This window comes from Pleurodeles waltl, chromosome 3_1, assembly GCF_031143425.1.
Source record: "Pleurodeles waltl isolate 20211129_DDA chromosome 3_1, aPleWal1.hap1.20221129, whole genome shotgun sequence".
Lineage (NCBI taxonomy): Eukaryota > Metazoa > Chordata > Amphibia > Caudata > Salamandridae > Pleurodeles > Pleurodeles waltl.
Genome location: NC_090440.1, coordinates 412,025,152 through 412,051,475, shown reverse-complemented (window position 1 = coordinate 412,051,475; position 26,324 = coordinate 412,025,152). Strand labels below are relative to the sequence as shown.

The 26,324-nt window shown below is 47.1% G+C and overlaps 1 protein-coding gene across 2 annotated transcripts in view; it reads left to right on the top strand.

Annotated features, from left to right (window-relative positions):
• Positions 1-26,324, top strand: part of VPS33B (VPS33B late endosome and lysosome associated) — a 691,895-nt gene that overhangs the window by 557,311 nt on the left and 108,260 nt on the right. For both annotated transcript variants that reach the window (XM_069222652.1, XM_069222653.1), the window contains one exon: positions 8,100-8,201. In XM_069222652.1, the coding sequence (XP_069078753.1) occupies positions 8,100-8,201 (102 nt within the window). The remainder of the gene's footprint in view (positions 1-8,099; positions 8,202-26,324) is intronic.

Here is a 26,324-nt window from a genome sequence, read left to right as displayed (position 1 = left end):
AAGAAAGTTTTTTTGGTTTTGCCTCTGACTTTGGTGCCGCAGCGAGGCAGAACAACGTGTGAAGGGGCAGCTGACATTTTTGGGTCCACATTGATTAGGACTGAAAGAGCATCTGAGTTGTCTATACATAAGAGCAGCAACACAGATGATTTGAAAGAGTTGTTTGTAACACTTGAAAGAAATTTGCAAATAGTGGGAAATGGCATCCTTACAAAAGTATTTAGAGGTGGAGAGAGTTCCATGTGGGCTTAGATTCTACACAGTTCCATCATATGAAAACCCAGATCTGGAATTACTTAAGGAATGGACGGAACACACAGCCCAGTCATCTAGGGACATGATCCAGATCTTAGTAAAATATGCCATCAGCGATAGAGCGAAACGTCTGGTGGAGATTCAGAGATTGGAAGAGTTAATATCTCAGCAACCAGACCAATCCTGATCTGTAACTCTAAGACAACAGATATAAACATGCCCGAAGGCTTATGAATTGAAAATTAAACAACGGAAACAGATAAAATTTGCAAGGGATCAACGGGATTATGAGATAGACAGAGGTCGGACCTATGCAAGAAGATACAAGGCCTTAAGAAAATGACTCCAATAATCTAAAAACCTACATGTGACAGCAAGCCGGGATACCTCGAAATCAGAGATAGACACAGACTTGTCCGAGGGTGAGTCCTCTAGACATGCAGTTCAAGTCCAATCCACTTCAAATTTTCCCCAGGAGTACCAATTGATCAGATAGACTCTCAGAGATACCTCACAATGAATACGACCACAATAGACCAGTATCGGAGAACAAGAAGGGGGAGAAAAGAATGTAAAATATCTCACCCGCCACGCCACGAGCAGCCAGGAATTTTGGGGACAATTATCGTTGTGATTAACTTGACCAACAGAATTCTGACAGCAGAAGAGAACGATGTGCTACGGCTTGGGCTCACTTTTTGCCCAACATCTAGGTTGGACTACACGCAGACACAGATAGATCTTTATCATTTTATACGTAAACTAACATTTCAGAAAATTCATATAATGAATCCCAAAGGTGAGAGTTCGAATCATGGATCATTTAGAGGACTTACAGATGATCTCACAGGTCATAATTTACCAGCTGTACAGGAGCTGAGTGATATGTCTCCGCTTGAAGAGGATGGGAGCTATGTAAGCGACTTGACAATTGCTAAGATGGCAGGGATACAACAAAGTGGGGGACACAGTAGTTTTAAAACAAAATCGAAAAGTATTCCAGGGACCCCGCATGATGCTATAGATTGCTTCTGTGAGGTGATGATTACGGAACTCAATAGCTGGAGTCGAACCCAGACAAGGAAATGTCATTATAATATGACTAAAAGAACTGACAGGCAGTACTAGATTTAATAAATGAGACTGAGTTAGTCATAAAGCCAGCTGACAAGGGGGCAACATTGTCCTACAAAGCAGGGAGCAATACATGAAGGAGGCAATGAGGCAATTGAATGACTCCACTTGCTATGCACCAGTCTCCAGGGAATATTATAATAACAGTGTACCGGGTTTCCATGATCTGTTAGATAAATGGAGATCCTGTGTTCTAATTGATCACGATGAATACCAATTCCTCAAGGTTGACTATCTTAGGATTTCCACTTTTTATCATCTTCACAAATACAGACGGATGCCCCCTGGTCACCCAATAGTTTCCTCCAAAGGAAGTTTATTAGAAAATGCCTTGAATTTATGTAGATCATTTCCATTTACCTTATGTACAGGAATTAGGTTCATACATTCAGAACACTACAGATTTCATGCGAGTGATTGATAATATTAATGGGAAGAAAATTTCTTGTTTGTCACTTTAGACATAAAAAGTCTGCATACCAGCATAAATCATTGCCAAGGTTTGGAAGCAGTTGATTATTTCTTGAAGAGTAGGCCATTGAAGTTTGCTGAACATAACTTGATGCTGCTGGAAGTCATTGAGTATTGTCTGGATAACAATATCTTACTCTTTGCAGGACAATTGTACCAGCAGATACAGGGGACCGCTATGGGCACGTGCTTCACCCGCAGCTATGCAATTTTTTTTGTAGGCTGGTGAAGCACATGGCCTAGTTGAAGGAATTTGGAAAATGGGCAGAACTGGTGGCCCTATGGGTACGGTATATTGATGATTTATTTTGGATTTGGAGGGGACCCAGAGACATGGCAGAATTATACATACAGAAACTGAATAACAGCAATCTCCGTTTACAGATCACTAGTGAGATTGGTGAAGTTGGGTTTTTGTAGAGCAAGGTATGAGCCATACCAAATTGTTTATAAAACCCACAACAGGTAATTCTGTATTACACACCAAGAGTCAACACCTGCGCATTCTGGTTCGTAGTATCCCCTACAGGGAACTCTTAAGAGTAAAAGGAAATTGGTCGAAGGACCCAGACTTTGAAGAGAAAGCTTTAGAAACCATGAGCCGATGCCGGTCACAAGGCTAGTCCAAGCTCCTTTTAGAAGAATCCCAAGAAGGGGTAAAATCCTGTTACAGACATGATTTTATATTTAAAATGAAGACTGTTAATAAAAAAGAGTCAGAGAGGGCAAAATTGATTACTGCATACTCTAGTGATTCCACTTTGTTTGTTCAAGAAATTGAAAACACTGAAAAGTGATCAGGTCATTGTGCCTTGATTATCCTCATCACCTCAGGATACATATCGTAAAAGTACTTCTCTATGCACTATGCTGGTACACAGCCACTACACTGGTACCAGACAAGAGAAACGCAAAATAAGTTTTTTTTTCCCTTGTATGAATTGTAAAGCATGTAAAACAAGTAACATGGTACTTGAATTTGAGGTACCTGGGACAGGAAAAAAGAAAGTTATTTCTAAATTGCTAAATTGAAATTCAGAGTTCACAGTTTACTGCTTAGTATGCCCATGTGATTTACGATATGTGGGGAGTACAGTAAAAACAGTCAGAAATTGAGTTTTGGAACACATTGCCAAAGGAGATTTAACATATCGGGTGGCAAGGCATTTTCTAACACCACAAGGGGGAAATACACATTTATTGAGGTTTCTTTTAATTGACCAGGTCCCTAAAAATGAACGAGGGGGTGGTAGAATAAGACCGCGGAAACAATTAGAATCCCCTTAGATCATTGAATTAAAAATGATGACACAGAAGGGATTTAATATGGACCAAGAGATGTGGATCCATGTAGGATGAAACAGGATAACATATATGGTGAATCTAGAGGTTTTTTTTAGTGAAGTCAGCCCATGGGCAGAAATTGAATTTGCACCATATTTGGGCAGTTGGGGAATTCATGCAAATGAACTGAGGAGTGATGGCAGCTTCTGGGCATACACAGTAAATGCTGTTACATCAGAATGATAACATGAATTATGTAAATGAATTGTGAAGGCCCATCCATGGTGAAATAACCTTGTTTTCTTGTACCCCAGTGAACTTGATGAGATGAATTAACAGTCAATATTATTATGATTGAATCATGAGTATTAATTAGTATTGTATATTGTTTAGTTGGAGTATGAATACAGCAAAGTATAGGACATAGTAGGAATATAACTGAGATTGAGCTTTACCGTGATTCACAGTGGTAAACAGATATATGTATGGAGGATCATTGGTGATAGCTAAAGATGGCCGCCACTCTCAAAACAGTGTTTTATGTGTACAGTCAGTTTTCTATGTTAAGGACCAATTTGTAGATTACTTTTTTCTGCCTTGCATTATGAAAAAGCAGTTTTCTCTCTGTTTGTAATGACCAACATTGAAAAAGGCGGATAAACCGAAATGCGTCTGTCAGATGCATTTTTTTGTGTTTTTGTGGGCAAATAAAATGAGTAAACCCTGTGTGGGTCTGGTCCCAGGGGCATTTGGGGTTATTGTAGGAGCAGGTCCCGCTGTCAAACAGCAGAGGCTTTCATCTCTGTCCCCGGGATGCGTGCAGGGGACAGAGATAAAATGCTTCAGCAAGCAGGGAGCTGCTGTCAAAGCAGCTCTGTGCTTGCTTAAGCAATGGCACCGCGGGGTAGGCCCTGAGGCACCACCAGTGCCAGATAGCCCGTAAAGGGCTTTTTATTTAAACAAATATATAAAAACAAAATACAGTAATGAATAAATATATAGGGACCATGGAGGGAGTCTTTGATGGCTCCCCCACGGTCCCAGATAGCCCATAAATGGCTAAAAGAAAATGAAAACCCATAGCATTGTGAGTTCGAGTCCATCTTGACTTTTAAATAAATACAAAAACTCTATCTATTGCTCTCACTTTCTTTCTCTCTTTCTGTCTCTCTTTCAATCAATTTCTCCCAGTCATGCACCCACTCAGACCCTCACACACCCACTCACAGATCCACTCAGGCAGTTACGCACCCATTCAGACTGTCACACACCCACTCTCAGACCCACTGACACTCTCATGCATCCATTCACAGACCAGCGCACACACTGATGTACCAAGTAAAACACTGATGTATGCACTCTTACACCCAGACAGACAATCTGACAGCCACTCTCACCCCCAGATACACCCTCTCACACCTATTCTCACACCCAGAGAGGCCACGGACAAGTCCCACCGCGCAAGGCCAAAGGGCAATGAGCAGCATGGGGTTGGGTGGGTGGGTAGGTAGTTAGGTAGGTAGGTAGGGAGGTTGGCTTCAGGGTCTGAATGCAGGCCATATCTTGTGGGAAACCTCCCCTGCACATGGGTGAAGACTGTGCACAGTGTTATTTCCTGTTTGCCACAAGCAAAATGTAGCTGTGTTCTGGCTATTTTCTCAGTGCCCTCCAGGGTAATCTTCAAACGCTTGTCACCTTTAGAAACCACAGGATGTTGGAAAAAGGACACAAATTTTGTATGGATACATTACATGGTAAATGTTATGAAGGCCTAAATGTGACGTACCCTAAATATCACAAAATGCTTTAGCACTAAAGGGGTTAATAATTCTATCTTTGTCCAGCAGGTTTTTGGATAGACTTCAAGATATACAAAATGGTATGGTTTGCATACTTTTTGGTCTGAGTAAATGCTGTCCTTCATTTTTTTTAATGGATTCACCGGTCTACTTCAGGAGAAGGCTTCTTTTGAATCACTATGCATTATGCATATTTACTACTGTTGCAGGCTCTGTTTTCTAGCTCAAAAAACATGTAACTATACTGGCCGACATGTACAAATGTAAGCTGTTCAGGTAGGGTGGAGTCTTTTTAGATAAGGCACCCAGCTCTCGAGCTTCCCTCCACTTCAGCTGACAGCTAAAGGCTGAAATAAATCTTGTGGTGCTCAGGCATAACATATATTCTTGGGACTTTGATAAGTATGTGTAAGCACATCCCCCCCACACACACACACAGCCATGCTTCTCTGCAAACTAAGAGACCTATTTGTGTGTATGCTTCCCTTTACAAATATGTTTATAAGTGGTTAATAGAATAGCATTCACATATTATTCCAGCCTCACCTCGAAGGCGCATTTTTCTGAATGCTTAATAATGCTCTTGTTAGTTATGAAGACTGAGGGGGTCATTATGTCTCTGGCAGTCACTAGACCACCAGGGTCACGGTAGCGGTTGGACTGCTGCCAAAGTGGCGGTTCGACCGCGACATTATGACTGTGGTGGAGCCGCCACGGTCCAACCGCTGACACCGCCAGACTGCTGCCAGCCTGCAGCCTGGCGGTCCCAGCGGTTGTAATACGCCAGCCTGTCCATTGTATTAAACACCGCCATGGAAAGGCTGGCGTTATGGGGTCCTCGGTGGGGCCCCTGGGGGCCTCTGCACAGCCCATGCACTGGCACTTGGCATGGGCACTTGGCAGGGCAGCGCAGGGGCCCCCATGCACAGCCCCATCGGACATTCCACTGCCCGAATTACTGGCAGTGAATTGTGCGACGGGTGCTGCTGCACCCACTGCACCCCCACATTGCCGCCGGCTCCAGTAGGAGCCGGCTGCAAAGTTAAGGCCCTGTTCCCTGCTGAGCCGGCGGGCAGAAACTCTGTTTCCGCCCGCCAGCCCAGCGGGGAAGCCATAATAGGGCCGGCGGAGTTTAGGCCTGTCATAATGAAGGCCTGAATGTCTTTGTCTTTGGATTCCATTAGAAGGTTTAGCTGTCATGGTCTAGGTTGCGCAGGTATAATTTTGTTTGCAAACACTGTAGTATTAAGGATAGTTTCCAAGAAGCTGAACCATCATGTTACTGTATAAAATTCACATATATATATATGTTCGATGGCATGTGTAGCTGCAGACAGTAAAATTCACACATATATATATATATATATATATATATATGTTTCTTCACCAAATGACACAAGGTCAGACACTGCACACACAGGAAACCTTGTGTTTGAAGAATTTATTCTTCCAAAAGAGAAAAGAAACCCAAACTTCACCAACGCGTTCCAACCACCAAAGGTCTTGATCACGGTGAATGAGTGATCCATTTACCACTCAATTTATACTTTTTCCTATTGTCTGCCATTATGCGGCATTCTGGGAAATGTAGTTATAAACACCTTTTTGTCATTCTATACATTTACTCCTATAACAAATCCAATAAAAAACTTCTATAAAAACATACCACAGTGATAAATCAAAGCATACATTTTACAGATATTAAAGCAAGAAAAAATATTTGCATTAAACTATTGACCTTGTCTTTTTTTTTGCATACAACAAATCCAACCTTTTTTTTGGGGGGGGGGGGGGGGGGGGGGGGGGGGATTATAGATATTTTCAGTAAAGTTTTTCCATGTTTCAGAAATTGGAAACAAGGAGGGAAAAAGGAGGAAAAGCGGAGGAAGAAAAAAGAGGAAAGAAGAAGGAAGAAAGAAGAGAGAAGAAAAAGGGGGAGAGAGGAGAAAGGGGGGACAAACATCCCATCACCAGCAAGTTCTTTAGCTACAAAGTAAAAGAGCGAAAGAAAAGGGATATTTCCATATATACCCCTATTGTTCATATAGTATCCCTTGGACCACTGCCTGCTCTGAAAAAATAATTTTGGGTCCAGTCACAAAGGGGAAGGGGTCCCCTGGGGACCCCTTCCCGTTTGCGAGTGGGTTACCATCCACTTCAAGTGGATGGTAACTGCGACTCCATTTGCAACCGCGTACGCGGTCGCAAATGGTATTGCATACCACTGCGACTCGCAAATAGGAAGGGAACACCCCTTCCTATTTGCGACTCGGAAATGCATTTTGCGAGTCGGTTCCGACTCGCAAAATGCATTTCTACATAGCAAACACGCATTTGCGACTCGCAAATGGCGATTTTCGCCGTTTGCGAGTCGCAAAGTGTTTGCTACATCTGGCCCTTTGTCCGTAATCTGATTATCAGCCTTGATTCTAGGCGTCGCAGCTTTAGAACTCTGTCGCCTCCTCTCTCATGTTTCTTTACCACCCCATACCAGAGAAACTCATGTGTAGCTCCCACATGATCACTCATTGACCGTGATCAAGACCTTTGGTGGTTGAAACGCGTTGGTGAAGTTTGGGTTTCTTTTCCCTTTTGGAAAAATAAATTCTTCAAACACAAGGTTTCCTGTGTGTGCCGTGTTTGACCTTGTGTCATTTGGTGGAGAAAGTAATTACAGGGTCCCTAACACGAGCACTGACTTAATGGAGCGTGCTTTGATTGGGGCCATTTGGAGAAAAAAAAAATATATATATATGTATATACAATTGATGGCAACATTACACACCTTTTGTCCTCGTTTCAAGATACTATTGTGAGTTTGAAGCACGCCCTTCCCAGGTGGGATCTGCTTCAGAGGAAGGTACACCTTTTTTTTTTTTTTTTTTACAAAATACTGATATGCAAAATTTCACCTACTATCACTGGAGATTTCTAGAGAAAGAACAGCATATGAAGGAATTTATGAATAGCTTCACGGAGAAACAGTGTCACAGTTGTCGTCTGTTTTTCAGTGAGGAAAACGTAGATTAGCTGAATGTGTAGACATGTATGTCAGAAGAACCTCTTTCTAAAAAAAGAGGCAAATTAATGTGATACTTCCAGCGATTTATTATATCGTTCGTATGACATATCATTCTGTTGTTTTTATACTCATAGATTCCCCGATTTGCTGGAGAATACGATCTGAAGTTCCCAAAAGACATGGCTTATATTTTCAGTGGGGCTTATGTGCCTTTGAGTTGCAAAATAATTGAACAGGTAAGTAATAAAGTGAATTGGGTTGTGTGACACTTCTGGTGGTGGTGTGCAGTTTTACATTCTTGGCTATGCGGGTCTGGATTAATTTCCAGTCCCTGGTGTCTGCAAAACACGTCACTCACGTCCTCTCGTTTCAACAGATTGTCTCTATTCTAGTTTGCCAGTTTTTTTTAAATTTTGTATCAAGTCTGGCCTGCAAACATTTTTTAAATAGCCCCCACCTCAGGACGACACCCTGGAAGCTATATATGGCCCTGCATAACTAAAAGATAGTGAGGGTGAGGAGAAAATTGCATCCAGGAACCGGTAGGCCTGAATAATTACTTATGTACATATAGACACCGGAAGCTAGTCTTCATCACATGTATAAACTGGTGGAGGTGGAGTAGCCCCAAAACAAGTAAGGGAAGATCCTTGAGGCCTCTGAAACGTTTAAAACAAGACATGGTACTAGTATAAACATGGAATTGTCACAGCCCACCGGATATTCCCTCTGATGTAATTGTATGGAGGCGTGAGTACTGGAAGTTTAAACAATGTCTGTATTGGTAATTGAGCCTGTTACTGTATGGGAAATAAGTGGCTGTGCAAAGAAAACAATATAGACAGTGCCAAGGTGCTCATTATTGAAGAACTACAAGGCAACTGAAGAACTCATCCATATGGTAAAGGATGAAGTGGGTACACTTCCCCAAAGCAGTAAAATTGTACAATATACTGTGGTGCAAAGATAAAAAGCCCATTCCAACCAATGGACACTATCATGAAGGAAGGAGGTGTTCCTTTATGCAAGAAATGCAGGGCTTCAGAACTGCCATTGAGCTCACATTGTCTATATTAATTTGCTGTTCACAGCCGTGAAACAAATGGTGGAACGAGTGCAAGTCTGTCAGTCAAATCAAGAGATATTCCAGAAATAAGTAAAAGCCATGTAGGAAGTGTATAAGGACCTGGTCTCCCAAATGCACAAATTGAAGGAAAGAATGGAGAATGAGAATGCTTAGAACCTCTCAAGAAGAAACAATCTCCGATTCATAGGGTTTCTGTAGAGACGCGTGCTGTAATTTCACTAAGACTGGATTCCTAATGCACTGAAATTCAAGAAATTTTCAATTTTCTTTCTTTCTTTTTTTTTTTTTTGAGAAAGCACCTCCAGCCACCACCATTGGCTGGCGCCCCTCCCAGAAGTCTTATTTCACAACTCTTTGACTACAACAGTTAGGAAATTATCCTAAAACATGTTAGGAAACATGGTGCTCTGTGTTATGAAAACAATGCTATCAGGATCTTTTCAGACTATACTAAGAAGGTGTGAGATCAGCAGAAATCTTTTCTTCAGGTGAAACAAACATATAGGAGGATGGAGTTCACATACATGTTAATTTGTCCCCCTGAACCTAGTTATACGAGGAGGCTCGTCCTTCTTCTTTTAGGTCCCTGGCAGTGTCTGTCAATGGCTCAGCACATGGGACAGATCACTTCCAAAGACCAGAAACTCTGGTGCCCAAGGGATAGGGCATTTGTCAACAACAGTGAGGAGTGGTCATCAGGCTCATTCCTCTAATGGTCTGTCAGACTAATTGCGTGAAACTACTACAATCTTAATGCAGGAAGATAGCACCCCGACAGAAGTCAGAGCAAGAAAAAGAACAGCAGCAAGATCCTCCTAAGAAACAGAAAAACAATGTAATAGCGAAGATGTCAAGAACACTGCTTGATCTTTGTTAGTTCATGGAAGAGTGATGCTTGTTGACTGTCTTTTGCTTGTGCAGCCTTCATGAGGTGTGACTTTGAGCTAAAACTGTATACACGTTATGGGGGAGGGGAGGCTACTTGCAAGGTCTGTGCCTACGTTATGCCTTGATATAGTGATGAAATTTGGAATATGTGCATTTATTGTTTACACAGTGGTTATTACTTAGGCTGCGTGGGCCTGTTTTTAGGGCCTTGAGAGGCACGGCTGTTCCACTTGGTGGCCCCTTGCGTTCAATTAGAGCAAGTACTACTATTTTTAACAATTAATGGCCCAATTACTTTGTACTGGGAGGAAGACTTGTGTTTAACTGCGAGGCAGGTTTAACAGGGAAATGTATGTTATTGTAGGGTAAATGTTTTAGTGTTCTTAGGCATATACTAGAAGTATGGATGGTGTTTACAAATGAAAAGTACCTGTCTCTGGGGAGAGGGGTGCGAGGAATATTCACAAGTTTACCATTGCACAGGCGTTGGGAACGCATGACAGATTTAACTTTGTGGAGAGTCTGAGTGGGTCGGCACTCATGTAACTGTTCACATAAGACTTGGACTAATAGAAATAGAAGAGGTCGGATGTTCAAATAAATTGGGAACTGCTGGAAGATTTTCACGTGGACTATAAGAGGGGCTTCACGTCCATTCCTACCAAAAAGACATACAATGCCTGTGGCATTCTCGGAGACACACCAACGCCTTGAAGACGATCATGCTATGCAGAAAGTGGTGGTGACTAGTGTGTGCTTCAGCCTACCAGAAAAGTCTTGTTCTGGGTGCAGTGGGAGTCCATTTCAGATGAAGGAGGTAGTAACGTTTGAAGGGCCAATATCTGGTGCCCTAAGTTTTATAGTAAGGAAGGGTGTACTATTAATACGTATGCATCAAATGTGAATGGGAGGCAGTTTTTTCATATAATAATGCAAGTTGTCTTCCCTTATGTAGCTTTGACCTTTCTCTGGGCTGTATATATGAATTATACATCAGCGGTAAAATAGACTGCCTAAAAATCTAGGCATGATTGAAACAATGAAGCACATCATGAGGAAATATATATGTTGGCTATTTGAGGACTACAGCAGCTGACAGACCAAAAGTATATTTGTATTGTGTGTCAGTACATAATACAGTTGACTAGATTTTGCTTTAGTACAGAACAACACTTGACCTTGTTTCACGGATGCAGTGTATTTGTCCAGGTTTTTATCGGAACACCCATCTATGCAGGCACAGTACACAGATGTATATCTCAGACCAAGAATACTCATTTGGCAGTTCAAGACTAAGGAATTGCTGGCTTCAACGTTTATGGGTGTAGTACAGGAGGTCATTGAGCAGTATTTCAGTCTCAACTGTGGTACATCTGTGACGAGAGCTAATGTATTGGAATCATGCAATTGTTGCTTGGGGAAGAATGCCTTACTAGAATTTATTGAAATCACCAAGAAAGTGATAGATAAAATGCTTAAATTAATCTCAGACACTGGTGATCACTCAGAGCTACATTCCAGTACATTGTTCTTCACCAGCTGTGCCACTCCAGACAAAGGGTACACCTTATGCAAATCAGTATTGACCCTGGTCATTAAGGGAACAGTCTAATCAGAATGCCAGTGAAGGCCCTCTCCAGGACGGATCCCAAGTAATCTCAGATAGTTTCAGATTATTTGGGCCTCGTTGAGATTGGAAAAATGAAGGACATTGCGATATAATGAGATGGAACAGAAACACCTGGGACCCTCTAGACAAATTCACATGGGGTGATTATATACAGCGCCTACAAAGTTGCTCAATAGAGAAAAGTCTCACGCACAGATCCTGCAGTTAAACATCATCTCTAGAGAGACTGTTGTTACTCAGGAGGGAACTATAAATATATAGTTTGAGCAAGTGTATGCTTAGCCATGTCAGGAAAATACAAATAGTGTTTAAAGGTTCTTGGACGGTTTGAAACTTTCCAAACTCATGAGGGAAGAAAGAGACATGCTGGGTGCTCTACTTAACAAAGAATAGTTCCTAGCAGTTCTTAAGACAGTGCAGAGAGGGAAATCCCCCAGGGGTGACTGCTTTCTGGCAGCATTTTACCACGTATTTGGTGGAACACTGGTAGGAAATCTTGAGGTATACTAAAAGGCATATGAACGAGCTATGTTGCCTCGCACAGTAAGAGAGACTTTTGTCACCCTGATTCCAAAGTCAGAATGAACTTGACTAACATATGGTCTTATTGTGGGATGCAGTCAGGCAAAATGGCTAATCGGGCTCTTTCTTAGAGAACTCTGCTGCCCTGCTCTAACATCCTGCATAATCCTGCCCAGAACAAATACACCGAGTGGCTGGGGTCTCTCTCTGAGCCCCCTCCCCTGCTATAACTCCACAAAAGTTGCCCTTGTGGAGCCCTGATTCTTCGATGGGAGTGGTGGAGGTAGGTACCACCCAGTGAGGCCTGCAGTGGTGTGGTACAGCAGCCACCCTCCTGAAGACAGCAGTGTGGAGGCGGTTGTGAGATGACCAACCCCTGATGCCCTGCTTTCCTGGGCCAAGAGAGGTGAAGGTTTGTGACTCCGGCCTCCGGTGAGCTGCTGTTGGGCTCAGGGGGCTATGTGGCTGTACTGTGCCGGCCCCTGAGACAGGGCAGGGTGTTGCGCACCCTGTCATGCGGCTCTGGAGTCCGCTGCGGTGCTTCGTGCTGGGGGCAGCGTGCCCTGAATGGGCTCCGAAGGGATCTTCTCAAATTCAGCAGAGGCCAGATTGATTGCCGAACGGCTTCAGCATGATGGATGCTGATGGAGGATTAGGTGTAACTGGGCCCTACTGGCCTGAGGCCTTCTAATAAAGGTTGAGGTGCTTCTGGAAGCCTAGTCGACGTAAGGAGCTTGGCCCCTGATTGCGCAATGCACACACTGGAGCCCTGAGTTTTGTTCTCACCATCCCCCTCAGTGAAGAGGCCCTTCTAACGAGTGATCTGCCTGAGCTCCCCAGGACATCTACTTGGGCTGTCGGGGCCTTATAGCCATTGTTGGTCACTTCTAGAGCCCTTGTAGAGCTGATGAGTGCTCAGGTTGCAGAGCTGACAAGTCACTGCAAAGATGGGCAAAGAGAGCAGCTAAGGCCCTATAGTCTAACACCATCACCCAGTACACTCAGGGTGGGACCCCCCAGTCCCACTAGGCAGACTGGCACCAGGACCGTCGGAGGAACAGTGGGGGCAAGGGGATGAGCCGTCCAGAGCGGACCATTTGGTGCCAAACATGGATCCAGAACAGCTCTGGATGGCAAAATAGATGTCATTTCCATAGAGGTCAGTCTGCTTTGGGTTGAGGAGAGGTCAACCTGCTTTGCATCGACCTCCATAATGTTGCAGATAAGGTCAGGGCCGCTGTACATTCTATAGGAGACCTGTAGTTGGAAGTGAAAACGCTTAAGGAGCAACTGCCAAAAAAAAACTTTGATAACAAAGACACTGGAAGACAGAGTAAAGGATGTTAAGGGCTGCTTGAGGCATGATCATTTTTGACTGCTAGGGTTCCCGGAGAGAGAAGAATGCCTCACACTGGAAAAATTAATTCAGGATTGGATCCAAACATGGTTGCAGCCATGGTCTGTCCCCAATGTTTGCTGTGGAGCGGGTGCACAAGGCATTGACGGTTAGGCCTCCACCTGGAGCTCTGCCTAGGGCCACTTTAGCAAGGAGATTAAACTACAGAGGCAGGGATGCAATCCTAAAGGCGGCCAGAGAGGCAGGACACGTCCTTAGCAATAACTGTGACATTCCTATCTACACTTACTATACCAGGAAGGTCCAAACTACGTGAAGCAAAATCTGAAAGCCCTACATTTGCTCCTTATGTTGCTCTGTCTGGCATGTGCCACTCAACAAAACATTTATTTGACTGGGCGAGGATCTGTTCAGGGTTTGAACTATGGGATGGAGTGCTGAGGTGGGGCCAGGGATGAGCCGTATCAGTGCCTTGGTTGGCCAAGGAGAGTCATGGATGGCAGGAGCCCCATGGGACACCAGAGCCAGTGACACTGGGGGATGGACGGACTCCCAGGGGGCTGGTTTGTGATGATGGCACCTTGATGGCATAGGAGGACTCCACGTTCGTGGGGAGTTGGAGGCTGCTCCTCCCTCAGGTGGGCCAAAGGACATAGTAGCGGAATGAAGGATGCTCTTGCGCTACTATGATATGTAGAATAGTGACAGAGGAACGAGGACGGGGTTGCTACCTACTGAGATACACTTGTCTTTAAACACTATGGCCCTCATCATGACATTGGCGGTAAATTCCGAATACCGCCGCAATGACTGCCGCTATTATACCACTGTTGAGACGAACATCCGTCCGTCAGATTATGACACATGCAGGCAAAACCAACAGAAAACAGTCACAACCACAAATCCACCAGACCCACTGAACGTGATAAACTGTCGGAACTACCACCCATACCATTACGCCACCAGTACTACACCCTTCAGATAATGACCCCATGAATCACCACAGCAGACATTCAACGGTGGTAAACCATTGGCGGTGAACACTGCGGCGGCGGATAAGGCCACCCAAATACAAAACAAGACAACATTGGCCAGAACAGAAAACCCACACCTCACACAAATCACACACCTCACCAACAGCACTATAAAACACACACCCCCAATCCTCTTCTAGCACGACAAGACGGCTACATTTTGTGACGCTAATACAAAAGAGAACTGCATACTCATATCACAACTACCTATTCATCCCACACGCACCACACCCCACCACACCACATCACACATCACCCTCTGCACAATCTACACACACCACAAAACACCAATGTCCCCACAAAGGCACCCCGTTTAACCGATGAGGAGTTGCGGGTCATGGTGGAGAAAATAGTCAGGGTAGAGCCACAGTTGTTTGGAGCACAGGTCCAGCAGCTATTCATTGCCAGGAAGATGGAGCTTTGGTGGAGGATTGTGGACAGGGTGAACGCCGTGGGATTACATCCACACACAAGGGACTACATAAGGAAGAGGTGGAACGACCTACGGGGAATGTGCATTCCATTGCATCAAGGCACCAGCTCATCATCCAGAGGAGTCGCAGTGGTCCCCCACCTCTTCCCCACAGCTGATAGCATGGGAGGAGCAAGTCTTGCCAATCCTGCATCCTGAGGGACTCACTGAAGTACCCGGAGGACTGGACACTGGTCAATCAACATTTACTACCGATCACCCCCCCCCCCACACCATACCTACATGCCGCCATCACCCTTTACCCTGACACCCATCACCCCACTCCAGCGCACACAGTGGACCACCACAATTAACAAACCTAAATGCCAAACCCTACATGCCATACCCACTGCATGCACACCCCTTCCAGCCCTGCATGTACACCCACCACCAATGCATGCACAGCATGGAGAACTAACAATCCCACAATCCCTCACCATACACAAACAAAGGTGGCAGGGCAACAGCAATAGTATAGGGGAAGTTAGTGATGCAGAATATGTCACAGACATGTTGCATAATACACCACTTACATCCCCACAGGTGCCCCAGCAAATCTCAGCGGCGAGGAGGTGCCACAGCTACCCAGTCCCCCACCAGAAGATGTCCCCTGTGATGACAACAACTCTGGAACTCTGGATCTGGATGAACTCCCTGGCCCATCAGTGACCAATGGTCAGTCGGCTACCCCAGCCCACACCCAGTCCACTACAGAGCCTCCCCCCTCAGAATCCAACACTACAGCAGCCACCCAACGTCCCCAGACCTCTGTCCCCCAGGACACATCAATCAGTAGTGTGCCCACCTGTACAGGGACCCCAGTCCACACCTCATAGGCAAGACAGTGGGAGTCCTAGGGTCAGTGGGCACACCGTTCAGGAGACACAGGCACAGGGGGCCAGGGACTGCCATAGGACAGCTGTGCGCCAGTGGGCACTCACTAATGTCCTGGGGGTTTACCAACAATCCCAGGACAAGATGGCCCAGGTGATAAACATCATGCAGGAGAACCAGCGGCAGCAGGGGTAACACCACCAGGAGATCAAGCAAGAATTGCAGGCCCTGAATACCACCATGGTCTCCATCGCAGGAGTTCTGGGTGATATGGCCAACATCATGAGGGACTACACAGCACACCAGCGGGCCCCTTCCACTAGCCAGTGTACTGACGAGCCCTCCGCATCTGCTGCAGCTAGTGGACAGTAGGCCCTGCCACGGGACCCACAGGCCACCAGCAATACTCCCCCTGCAGAAGGTGAACCACCCCTCAAACAGTCCCTGCGACCCAGACAGACACCAGAGACAGTTGCCAAGACCACCGCCAGGAAATGAGGCCCTCCTGAATGCCCCCCTTGTGTTCCACTGTGTCACCTTGCCCACTTTGAACTGCCATTGCTCCCCTTCCTATGGCCCCTTGGACACTGGACCTGTGCTACAGACATACTGGCCCACTAGACTTTACTACTCCCAACCATCACCACACTCTATTGCACTTTGCATTATACACAAATTCTTAATAAACACCCTTGGACACCACTTGAGTAATAGTGCTTTATCTGAAGGTAATGTACAATGTGATGAACTGCATGATCATGTGTAAATGTCCAATAATATGTTGATCCATCCTACAAATGTGTCTCAGCAGTCTGTACACATTACAGCATTACACTGTAGTAACCACAGCGACATCTGCAATAAGGGAAGGCATAGGTGACAGTCAGGTGAGATGCAAAGGTAATGAGTAGCATTATGCTACAGCCACACAGCACAGCACTGAAATTGAGAATTGTTTATTCCAAGAGTCTCACCTGAGTGTCATTTAAATTACTGCTGGGTCATATGTGTCCTGTTGTTCACATTTTCCTCCTCTTCCTCCACCTCACTGTCCTCAGTGTCCACTGCTGCCACAGCTGCATTGTCACCCCCTCCTCCTGCCGATAGGGCACATGTCGTCTGAGGGCCTAATTGTGCAACATGCACCACACAAAAACAATCCTGCAGACTTTCTCAGGGGAGCAACAAAGGGATCCACCTGTTAGATGGAGACACCTGAACTTAGCCTTCAGGAACCCGAAGGTCCTTTCAACAATCCTCCTGGTACACCCATGAGCGTCATTGTACCTATTCTCAGGCCCTGTTCTTGGATTTCTACCAATGGTCAGGAGCCAGGACAGGTTTGGGTAGCCGGAATCACCTGCAAGAACTGAGTGACACACATTAGCCCTGTACAGTGGTATGGGGTATGGCTCCTGAAGGCATACGCTGACATACATTGGGTGGGGACTCAGGCTCACCTATAAGCCACACTCTCTGCCTCTGTAGTTGTGCCATCAGCTGTGAGACACTGCTATTCCTCAGGACAAAGGCATCATGCACCAACCCATGATACTTGGCAATGACGTTGGAGGGTTGTATGTCGGAACGCCGCCTGCCGAAACAACGAGTGCCTGAACAACGAGGTTGGAACACCGACCTCGTTGTTACCACTAATGCCTTTACCACGAATGCCTTAACAACGATATTTCGTTGTAAAGGCATTCCTGGTAAAGGCATTAGTAATAGGCACCCATTGATCCTGCATGCGTCACCCCGGCCCCCCAACCCCACCCCAACACCTAAAACACCCCGCCACCCTAAAACCCCCCGACCCCACACCCCCGCCCCGAAACCTAAAACGCCCTGCCCCCCAACCCCTACCCCAAAACCTAAAACGCCCCGTCCCCCCAACCCCACCCCAAAACCTAAAGCCCCCCACCCACCCCGCCCCAAAACCTAACACCCTCTGACCCCCCACCCCACCCCAAAACCTAAAACCCCCTGCCCCCCCCACTTACCTGAGTCACCTCGTCATCCTCATCGTCCTCCTCAGCCCACTCCCTTGTTTGTGCCTTAACCACGCATGTTCGTTGTTCAGGACATGCGTGGTGTAGGCACAAAATAACAAAGTCGTGGTTAAAGAAAGCGTTGTTCCGCTTTCGTTAACCAGGACTTCGTTATTAAAGAGTCGGCGTAGAGGACGTTTCCTACGTGGGAGATGTACATGTCGGCAAGGCACACCATCTGGACATTGAGTGACTGGAAACTCTTGCTATTCCTCTTCACTTGTTCATTGGCCCAGGGGGGGGCTAAGGGAATATGGGTCCGTTCAGTGGCCCCAATTATATGTGATATATGTCCCATTGCATAGAATCCAGCCTTCACAGTGGGTAAATCATCTACCTGGGAGAATGTGATGTAGCTGCACATGTGTTTGAGCAAGCAGACAAAACCCTTGCAAGCACAATAGAGAACATTGACTGTGACATTCCTGCAGCCAAGCCCACTGTCACCTGGAAAGAGCCAGTTGCCAGGAAATGGAGCACTGAGAGTACCTGCACAAGAGGGGATGTTACTGTTGTGCAACGGAGAGCAGGTAGCATATCAGGCTCCAGTTGTGCACACATCTCTGTGATTGTGGCCCTGTCCAGACGATAGGCGAGTATGAAGTGCCTATCCTCCAGTGTAGCCAAATCCACAAGGTGTCTTGTACATGGGTACTTGCCTCCTCCTCCTATTCCTCCACAGTGGTTGGTACCTAAGGACCAAAAAGTAAGAAGGTTGTGACAACAGGAACCATGAACACACTACATCAGTGTACACAGAGCATGCTTGTATGTTGGACACTGGAATTGTATAGGGGAGTACATTTGACTCAATGATTTGCCAGAGATAGGACTAAGATGGGAAAGTAAGAGGTGTGATTATCTTGAAATACAAGTAACTCCTCAGACAATTGCAGATTGCCTCACAATTGGCAGATAGGTTGTGGAGCCATGGATCTTCCTCACAGTCGAAGTTGTCCCACTCAGATAAGTCATGCAAAAAGTCAAAAAGGTCTTCGACTTCACCCCATCCTTCAAAGTCATTGGACGAGTTAAGGAAGTGTCGCTTGAGGCCTGGATCCACTGTTGAGCTTGCGCCTGGGCCATATCCACACCTCCATGAGTTTCCATGAGCTGGAGTGAAACCCTCCACCCAACTCTGAGAATTTTGAGGCCATGCCCCTCATATTTGAGTGGCCCATTTCTGCTGGTGTTCCTTTGGGACACACAGGTTAAGGATGGGCCCCTATTGGTTCTTCGTCAGCAGGTCTGCTCTCGGAGCCAGTCAGGCTCATTGGATGCATATAAGGTTCTGAGCCAGCACCAGTCATGCCACCTCAGCCTTCCTAACGCTCGGTCCCGCTGTCTATGCTCCCTGCACCAGCGGAGCCATCCCCATTCTTATCCCTGATTCCAGCACAGAGTCAGAGGGGTATTGTCCGATGCCAACTGTGATGCCTATGAGAGCCATTCCCTCCAGGCCAGAGTCTAAGCCCTCTTCCTATGGGCTAGGACTTGAGAAGATTTGAGTGGGGCCTGAACCCTGAAGAATTCCAGGAAGAATATCCGAATATGGACTGGTGTGAGGAATTGGCAGATGCCAATGGACTGGACACCTCCCCAGACACTGGCTTTGTCTCTCCTCCTACCGTGGCTGTGGAAGAGGGTGCCACTTTTGCTATGGCAGTGATGAAGGTGGCCATAGTCCTGGACCTTCAGTTGCCCTCCGTGGCTATCAAGACTAATATCTTGATGGTTTTGCTTCAACAAGTAGTCACCCCTCGAGAACCAATTGTTCCATTTAATGAAGTCATTATGAACGTCCTGCATGGATCCTGGTCCGAGCCCTGCACAGGAGCTCCTGTGGACAGGACAATTGCACAACCCATCACCACACCCTAGGGGACCCCTCTTTCTTCACCTAACACTACATTGGAGAACTTTGTGGTCTAAGCTTCCACTTCCAAAATAAATCCTGGTGCATTGGCTACCACCCCACCGCATAGGGAATACAAAAGGTTGGACACCTTTGAAATGTTTTCTTCCACCAGCCTGGAATTACAGTCTGCCAACATCGCATGCCCGTTGGACAGCTAGTCCCATTCCCTTTGCGATTTGGTTGCACAGGTGCTGCCAATGGTCCCGAAGGAGGCCCGGGCCATACTCTCCTAAGGTATGATTGATGGGAGAGATGCAGCTAAGTTCACAATCAGATGTGTGGGGTGGACATGACCAGTTCACTAGGCAGAGCAGTTTCTTTTTTAGTGGCTTTTGCACCACACCTGGCTGAGGAAAACTGGCTTTTCAAGGTATGTCCAAGCTTTGCTTATGGTCTTGCCTTTTGATGGCTCCCATTTCTTAGGAGACAAAGCAGAATCAGTGCTGGAGCTCTTAAAGAGCAGCAGAGCTACGGCCAAGTCCTTGGACCTTTCCATGGCCCCCTATATACCTGTCTGCCTTTTGCTCATTGTGGCCAGGGAAGGGGGTTCCAGCAATGTCTCTTCCCACCCAGTCTCCATGGCCCACAAGCTTCCCAGCCCCTGATTGCCCCCACAGATCCTGAGGGTAAGTGTAGGAAAGTACCCTCTTTCTTGCCATGGTTGTCCCCATGTTCTGCCTGTTGTCAGCGTATTTGACTGTGTCCACTGGGATCCTGCTAACCAGGACCCCACTACTTATGCTCTCTCCTATAAACTGTACCTTTTTTTTCCCTCAATTGGCATACTGGTCCCCCCATGTAAGTCCCTAGTATCTGGTACCTAGGTATCCAGGCCATTGAGGCTCCAGGGGATCCCTATGGGCTGCACCAGTTATTCTACCACCCATAGGGAGCCCATGCAAAGGGCTCAGCAGGCCTGCCATTGCAGTCTGCGTGAAAAGGGTGCATGCACCCGTTGTCGCTGCAGGTCACTTCACCAGGTCACTGTAAGGCATCCCTATGTTGGCCCTTTCAGCCCAGAGGGCAGGACGCAGGTACCTGTGTGTGACGGCACCCCTGCACTAGCATTGGTGCTCCCTCAAACTCCAGATCCATTTTCCTGGACTTTGTGAGTGCGGGGATGCCATTTTATGTACGTACTGGGCATAGGTCACTACCTATGTCCAGCTACATAATGGTAACTCTGAACCTTGGCATGTTTAGTATCAAACATGTCTGAACCATACCTCAATACTGTTGCAAGTATTGGAAGTATGATTCCATGCACTCTAGGGGCTCCATAGAGGACCCCACCAGCAAGGCTACCCCCAGTCTTACAGGGTTTTCCAGGCAGCCCAAGTAGCTGCCACCTCTCAAGCCCAGGAAGGCAGAACAAAGGATTTCCTTTAGGAGAAGAAGGTAACATCCTCTCCCTTTGGAAATAGGTGTGACTGGCTTGAGAGGGGTAGCCTCCCCAAGCCACTGGTATGCTTTGAAGGCACATTTGGTGCCCTCTGTGTATAAACCAGTCCACACCAGTTCAGGGACCCCCCACCCCAAGTCCCTGCTCTGGCACGAAACTGGACAATGGAAGGGGGAGTGACCCCCCCCCTCACTCCCCTGTCCATCACCGCCCCAGGGGTGGTGCTCAGAGCTCCTCCAGAGGGTCCCTGGGTTCTGTCACCTTGTTTCCAAGGTTGGCAGGGAACTCTGGGAGCATCTGAGTGGCCAGTCCAGACAGGTGACGTCAGAGCCCCTTCTTGATAGGTGCTTACCTGGCTAGGTGACCAATTCCCCCTTTCAGGGCTAATTTAGAGTCTCTCTTTTGGGTGAGTCCTCAGATTCGGCTTGCAAGACTCCAGCAGGACTCCTCTGCAACCTCCACTTCAACTTCAGGCCGATTGAACTGCTACTGGACCCTCCAGGAACAGACAACAATGCAATCAACAAAGAAGACTCTTCTGCAACATTGTTTCCATGACTCCTGTCAGCTTTGGAACATTTTCCCAGCCGTACATCCTCCGAAGACAGCAACTCTTCAGCCTGCGCAAGAAGAAGGAATCTCCCTTTGATTGAAGGAGTCACTCCCTTGCATCCGCAGGCACCTGCTGCAAACGATGACAGGCTACGTGGATCTCCTCTCATCTTGAGCTGCGTGGATCCTGCATCACGGGTGGTGGTCCGAAGTAGTCCTCTTGGTCCTCTCTGCCAGCTGTCCAACTTTGGTGAAGGTAAGCCCTTGCCTTCCCACGCAGGACAGTACCCCCCTGCACCATGTCTCTTACAGCTGCCAAGGCTTGTTTGCATTTCCTCCAAGGGATCTTCAGTAGACGTGCAGCTCCAGTCCCCAGCACTCCTTCCTGCGACGCTCAGCCCTCCTGCTGTGTGGGATCCTTTTTTGTAGTGCTGCGTGGGCTCCTTCTCCAACTTCTGTGTCCCCCTCTCATGGGACTCCTGTGGGTGCTGCCTCTGCTTCTGTGGACTTTCTGTGACCCTGAGGGTCCCCTGTGACTCCCCCTCCTGGGTTGTGTCCTCCAGAGCCTTGCTGGTCCCCGGCAGCACCACTTTTCCACTAACTGCGAGTTTGCCTTTGCCAAGGCTTGTTGGTGAAAATCCTGCACCGACACTCGTCTGCAATCTTCACTCCACCGTGGAACATCTTCTGCATCCATCAGGAACTCTTCTCCGGCTCCAGGGCTGCAGTGCTCACCTGTTCTTCATCACCGTCAACCAGCTCCTGCAAGTACAGCTGGGTGGGTAGTAGCTCCTACTCCTCCTGGACTCCACTGTGACTCTTGGACTTGGTCCCCTCTCTTCACAGGTCTTCTGTCTTCTAGAATCCACGGCTGGTTTCTTGCAGTCTTGTCTGGGTGTCTTCTTTTTCTTCTTTTCTTCCTTTTGGGTGGTTTGGGGAAAAGCCAGTGATTTACTCCTTCTTTCCTGGTCGCTGGGGTTTACTGTGTCACTTAACTGTGGTTTTCTAGTACTCCGAGCTCCCCTCTACACATTCCACTTACCTAGGTGGGGGTCCTGGGTTCGCATTCCATTTTTTTAGTATATTGTTTGTGCTCCCCCTAGGGTCACTATTAGTTATTGCTATTTGCACTGTTTTCTAACCTTTTCTATGCCTATCTTTGATTGCTAGTGTATATATTTAGTGTATTACTTACCTCCGATTGGAGGGTTGCCCTTCTAGTATTTTGTGGTATTGTGTTCCAAAAATAAAGTACCTTTATTTTTGTACAACTAAGTGTTTTCTTTCATGTGTGTAAGTGCTGTGTGACAACAGTGGTATTGCATGAGCTTTGCGTGTCTCCTAGATAAGCCTAGGCTGCTCATCCACAGCTACCTCTAGAGAACCTGGCTTCCAGACACTGCCTACACTTCATTAAGAGGAGATACCTGGACTTGGTATAAGGTATAAGTACCTTAGGTACCCACCACACACTAGGCCAGCTTCCTTACAGTCAGGTAGCCAAAGGTCAGTCCAGTCCACCATCCCCCAGCAGCCGCAGCCTCCAAGCCTCTTTAGTTTTCCCTCCAACCATCTTGTGCACCCAGTGGAAGGCAGGATATGCCATCACCTGCACCTCTGGAGGTCATTAACATCAGACCTCTGGGTTCTCCAGATTGTCCAAAGGGGCTACTCCCTCCCCTTTATGACTACCACTCCACCCATGCTGCCTACTTAAGACAGGCTGATGGAGGACCATTTCTCCTTAGGCCGCCGGGAAGTGGCGGCTCTCTTGGCCAAGGAAGTTCCAGTGGGCACAACATAGCTGGAATCTCTGCGATGTAGTCCAAGTCTCAGAGGGCACTGTAAAAGATCTGCAGTGGTGGTTAACAAACTGCCATTGAGTCAGTGGCAGACCCCTCTCTCTTCCCCAACCAGATCTGATGGTAGTGACAGATGGGTCAGTTTTAGGCTGAGGTAGCCAGATGGGAGAGGTGGAGATCAGAGGCCTGTGGTCTCTGGCGGAATCCAGACTCAACATCAACCTGAAAGCCTTTCTGCCCTCCATCAAGGGAAGGCTAGTGAATGTGTTCATGGATAACACCACCGCCAGGTGGTACTGCAACAAACAGGGCGGGGTGGGGTCATGGATCCTTTGTGAGGAGGCCCTGTGTCCCTGTACATGTCTGGAATGTTACGGCATGTCGCTGGTGATTTAACACCTGGCAGAATCACTGCACACCAAGGGGTTGAACTCAGCCGAAGGTGCCTAGAGAATCACAAAAGTTGTTTCGCCATCCTGAGGTAGTGCACGGTCTTGTTCAGCAGTGAGAAGAGCCTTGGTTAGATCTGTTCGTCACTGATAATAATGGTCAGTGTCAGCAGTTTTGTATGCTAGGCTGCTTTCGCTCAGAGGAGCTTTTAGTCACAAGTGGAGCTCAGGCCTCCTTTACGCCTTTCCACCCATACCACTCCCGCCCAGAGTTCTCAAAAAGATCAGGAATGACCAGGCACAAAACATCCTTGTAACTCCAGACTAGGTTTAGAGAATCTGGTTTCCTGAGCTGATCAGCGTGGTCATCGGTCCTCCAGTCAGACTGCCTCTTCGGGAGGCTCTTCTGTCACAGCAGCGGGGGAGGGTTCTCCATCCAACCCTGTGAACGTGTTGCCTTCATGCAATGAGATTAGGCGTCGGCAGTTGACAGTTTTTGACCTTCCACATGAAGTCTGCAATGTAATCATTACAGCCTCGGGTCCCTTCACAAAGAAGGTATATGCCAGCCGCTGGAATAAACTTGTGGCATGGTGTGCTGGAAAACAGATTGATCCCTTATCTGCTCCCGTTTTACAGGTTCTTTTGTTATCCTTACCCTAAGCCAGCAGGGCTTTGTATTGGGAACTTTGAAGGGATATTTATCTGCCATCTCCACCTTTCTGCAGCTGCAAGATCAGCCCTCTCTTTTCAAATCACCTATTGTACATAGGTCCCTTAAAGGTCCACAGAACGTTTCCCCCAGCTCTAATCTTTTAATGTGCACTTCCTTTAAGCTCCTTCATTCTTGTCCTCTTAGGCTCCCCGCCATCAAGGCTGCCATTCTAGGGGCAATGACATCTTCCTGGAGGCACGGTCCTCTCAGCCTCCCTACATCTCCTTTTTCCCCATCAAACTGGTCCCTCGGACTGTAGCATCCTTCTTGCCAAAGGTAGTCACCCTGTTCAAAGTAGGCCAGTCCATCTTTTTGCCTACCTTCTACACTCCTTGTTATCCCTTTAAGGAAGAGGAGAGACTCCACTGGCTGAACCCAGAAAGAGTGTTGTCATTCTACCTTGATTTGAAAAAACCATTACAGGTAGACAGTCAACTCTTCTCTGGGTATGTCGGGGCTCAGAATGAGAAGGCTGTGCAGAAACAGACCATCTCCTGACGGGTAGTACTTTGCATTAAAATCTGCTACTCATTGGCCACAAAAGCATGACAAAATGAGGTTTGCATGCTCATTCCACGAGAGCCAAGGCTGCAACCACTGCATTAGCAAGCAGAGTTCTGGTCCTGGACAACTGCCAGGCAGCAACATAGGCATCTCTGCACACATTTACAAAGCACTGCTGCCTGGACAGTCAGGTCTGTAGGGATGGGCACTTTGCCTGTTCGGTCCTGCAGGACTTTAGTGTGAAATTGTTTTGCAGACCCACTTCTGGGGAGGTATCACTTGGACATCTATTCTAATGCAAGGAATGTGCACCTAGAAGTCTCTATCAGAGGAACTAGTTACTTATCTTTAGTAATATCTCATCTGGTAGAAACTCTGTCTAGCCACAGTTTTCTTACTGACCCATCCATCCTCTCCACTTTGCGAACAGATTTCTAGGGTCTGGGCTCTTGCCTTTTCAGAGCCCAGTGGTCCATGTTCTTTGTGGCTCCTGGCATGGAAAGTCATGACAAGAAAATTATATCAGCGTGCTCGGGTGGCATCTGTGTAGGCAATGACATGTCACATTCGGTGCGGACAACAGAGTCCAGGGGTTCCCCAGAGGCTTACCAGAGGCTAAAGTAGAAAATACTAATGCTCTCTTTTGTGGTAGTGTGGTCGAGCAGTTAGGCTTATCAGAGGTTAGTGCAAAGCATTTGTTGTACACACACACCCTCAGCAGCACAGGGGCAGCCAGCTGTAGGGTGCAAACAGAGAGCTTGGCACCCAGTGCTTTTCAATTGGGGGACCCCATAGGTCACAAAAGATGCTGCAGGTTGGGTCCAGGGGGTGGGTTCTGGGAAACCAAAGGCTGGACAAGCAGAAGTGGTGCCCACTGGACGTTGCTGGACTGTTGGTCGGATTCTCCAAGGCCAGGTGGCTGTGGGTGCAGGGGTTTCCTTGGGCGTCGGGAATCTTTGTTGGATCCTGTTGCAGTCAGTGGGGTCCTCTGGATTCAGACTGCAGGCATCGTTGTGTTGGCTAGGATGGATCAACCAGGATGGACTCAAGGTTGGAATTGCCTGGGAACCTTCTCTGGACTGGTGGGCCACCTGGGTTTGGACCCTTGGCATTGGGTGCAGAGTGAGTAGGGCTCGTGGATCTGGGGCGGTTCTGGAGTCCTTTTTAGAAGATTCTTCTGGACAGGGCCGCTGTCCTCTGGGGTT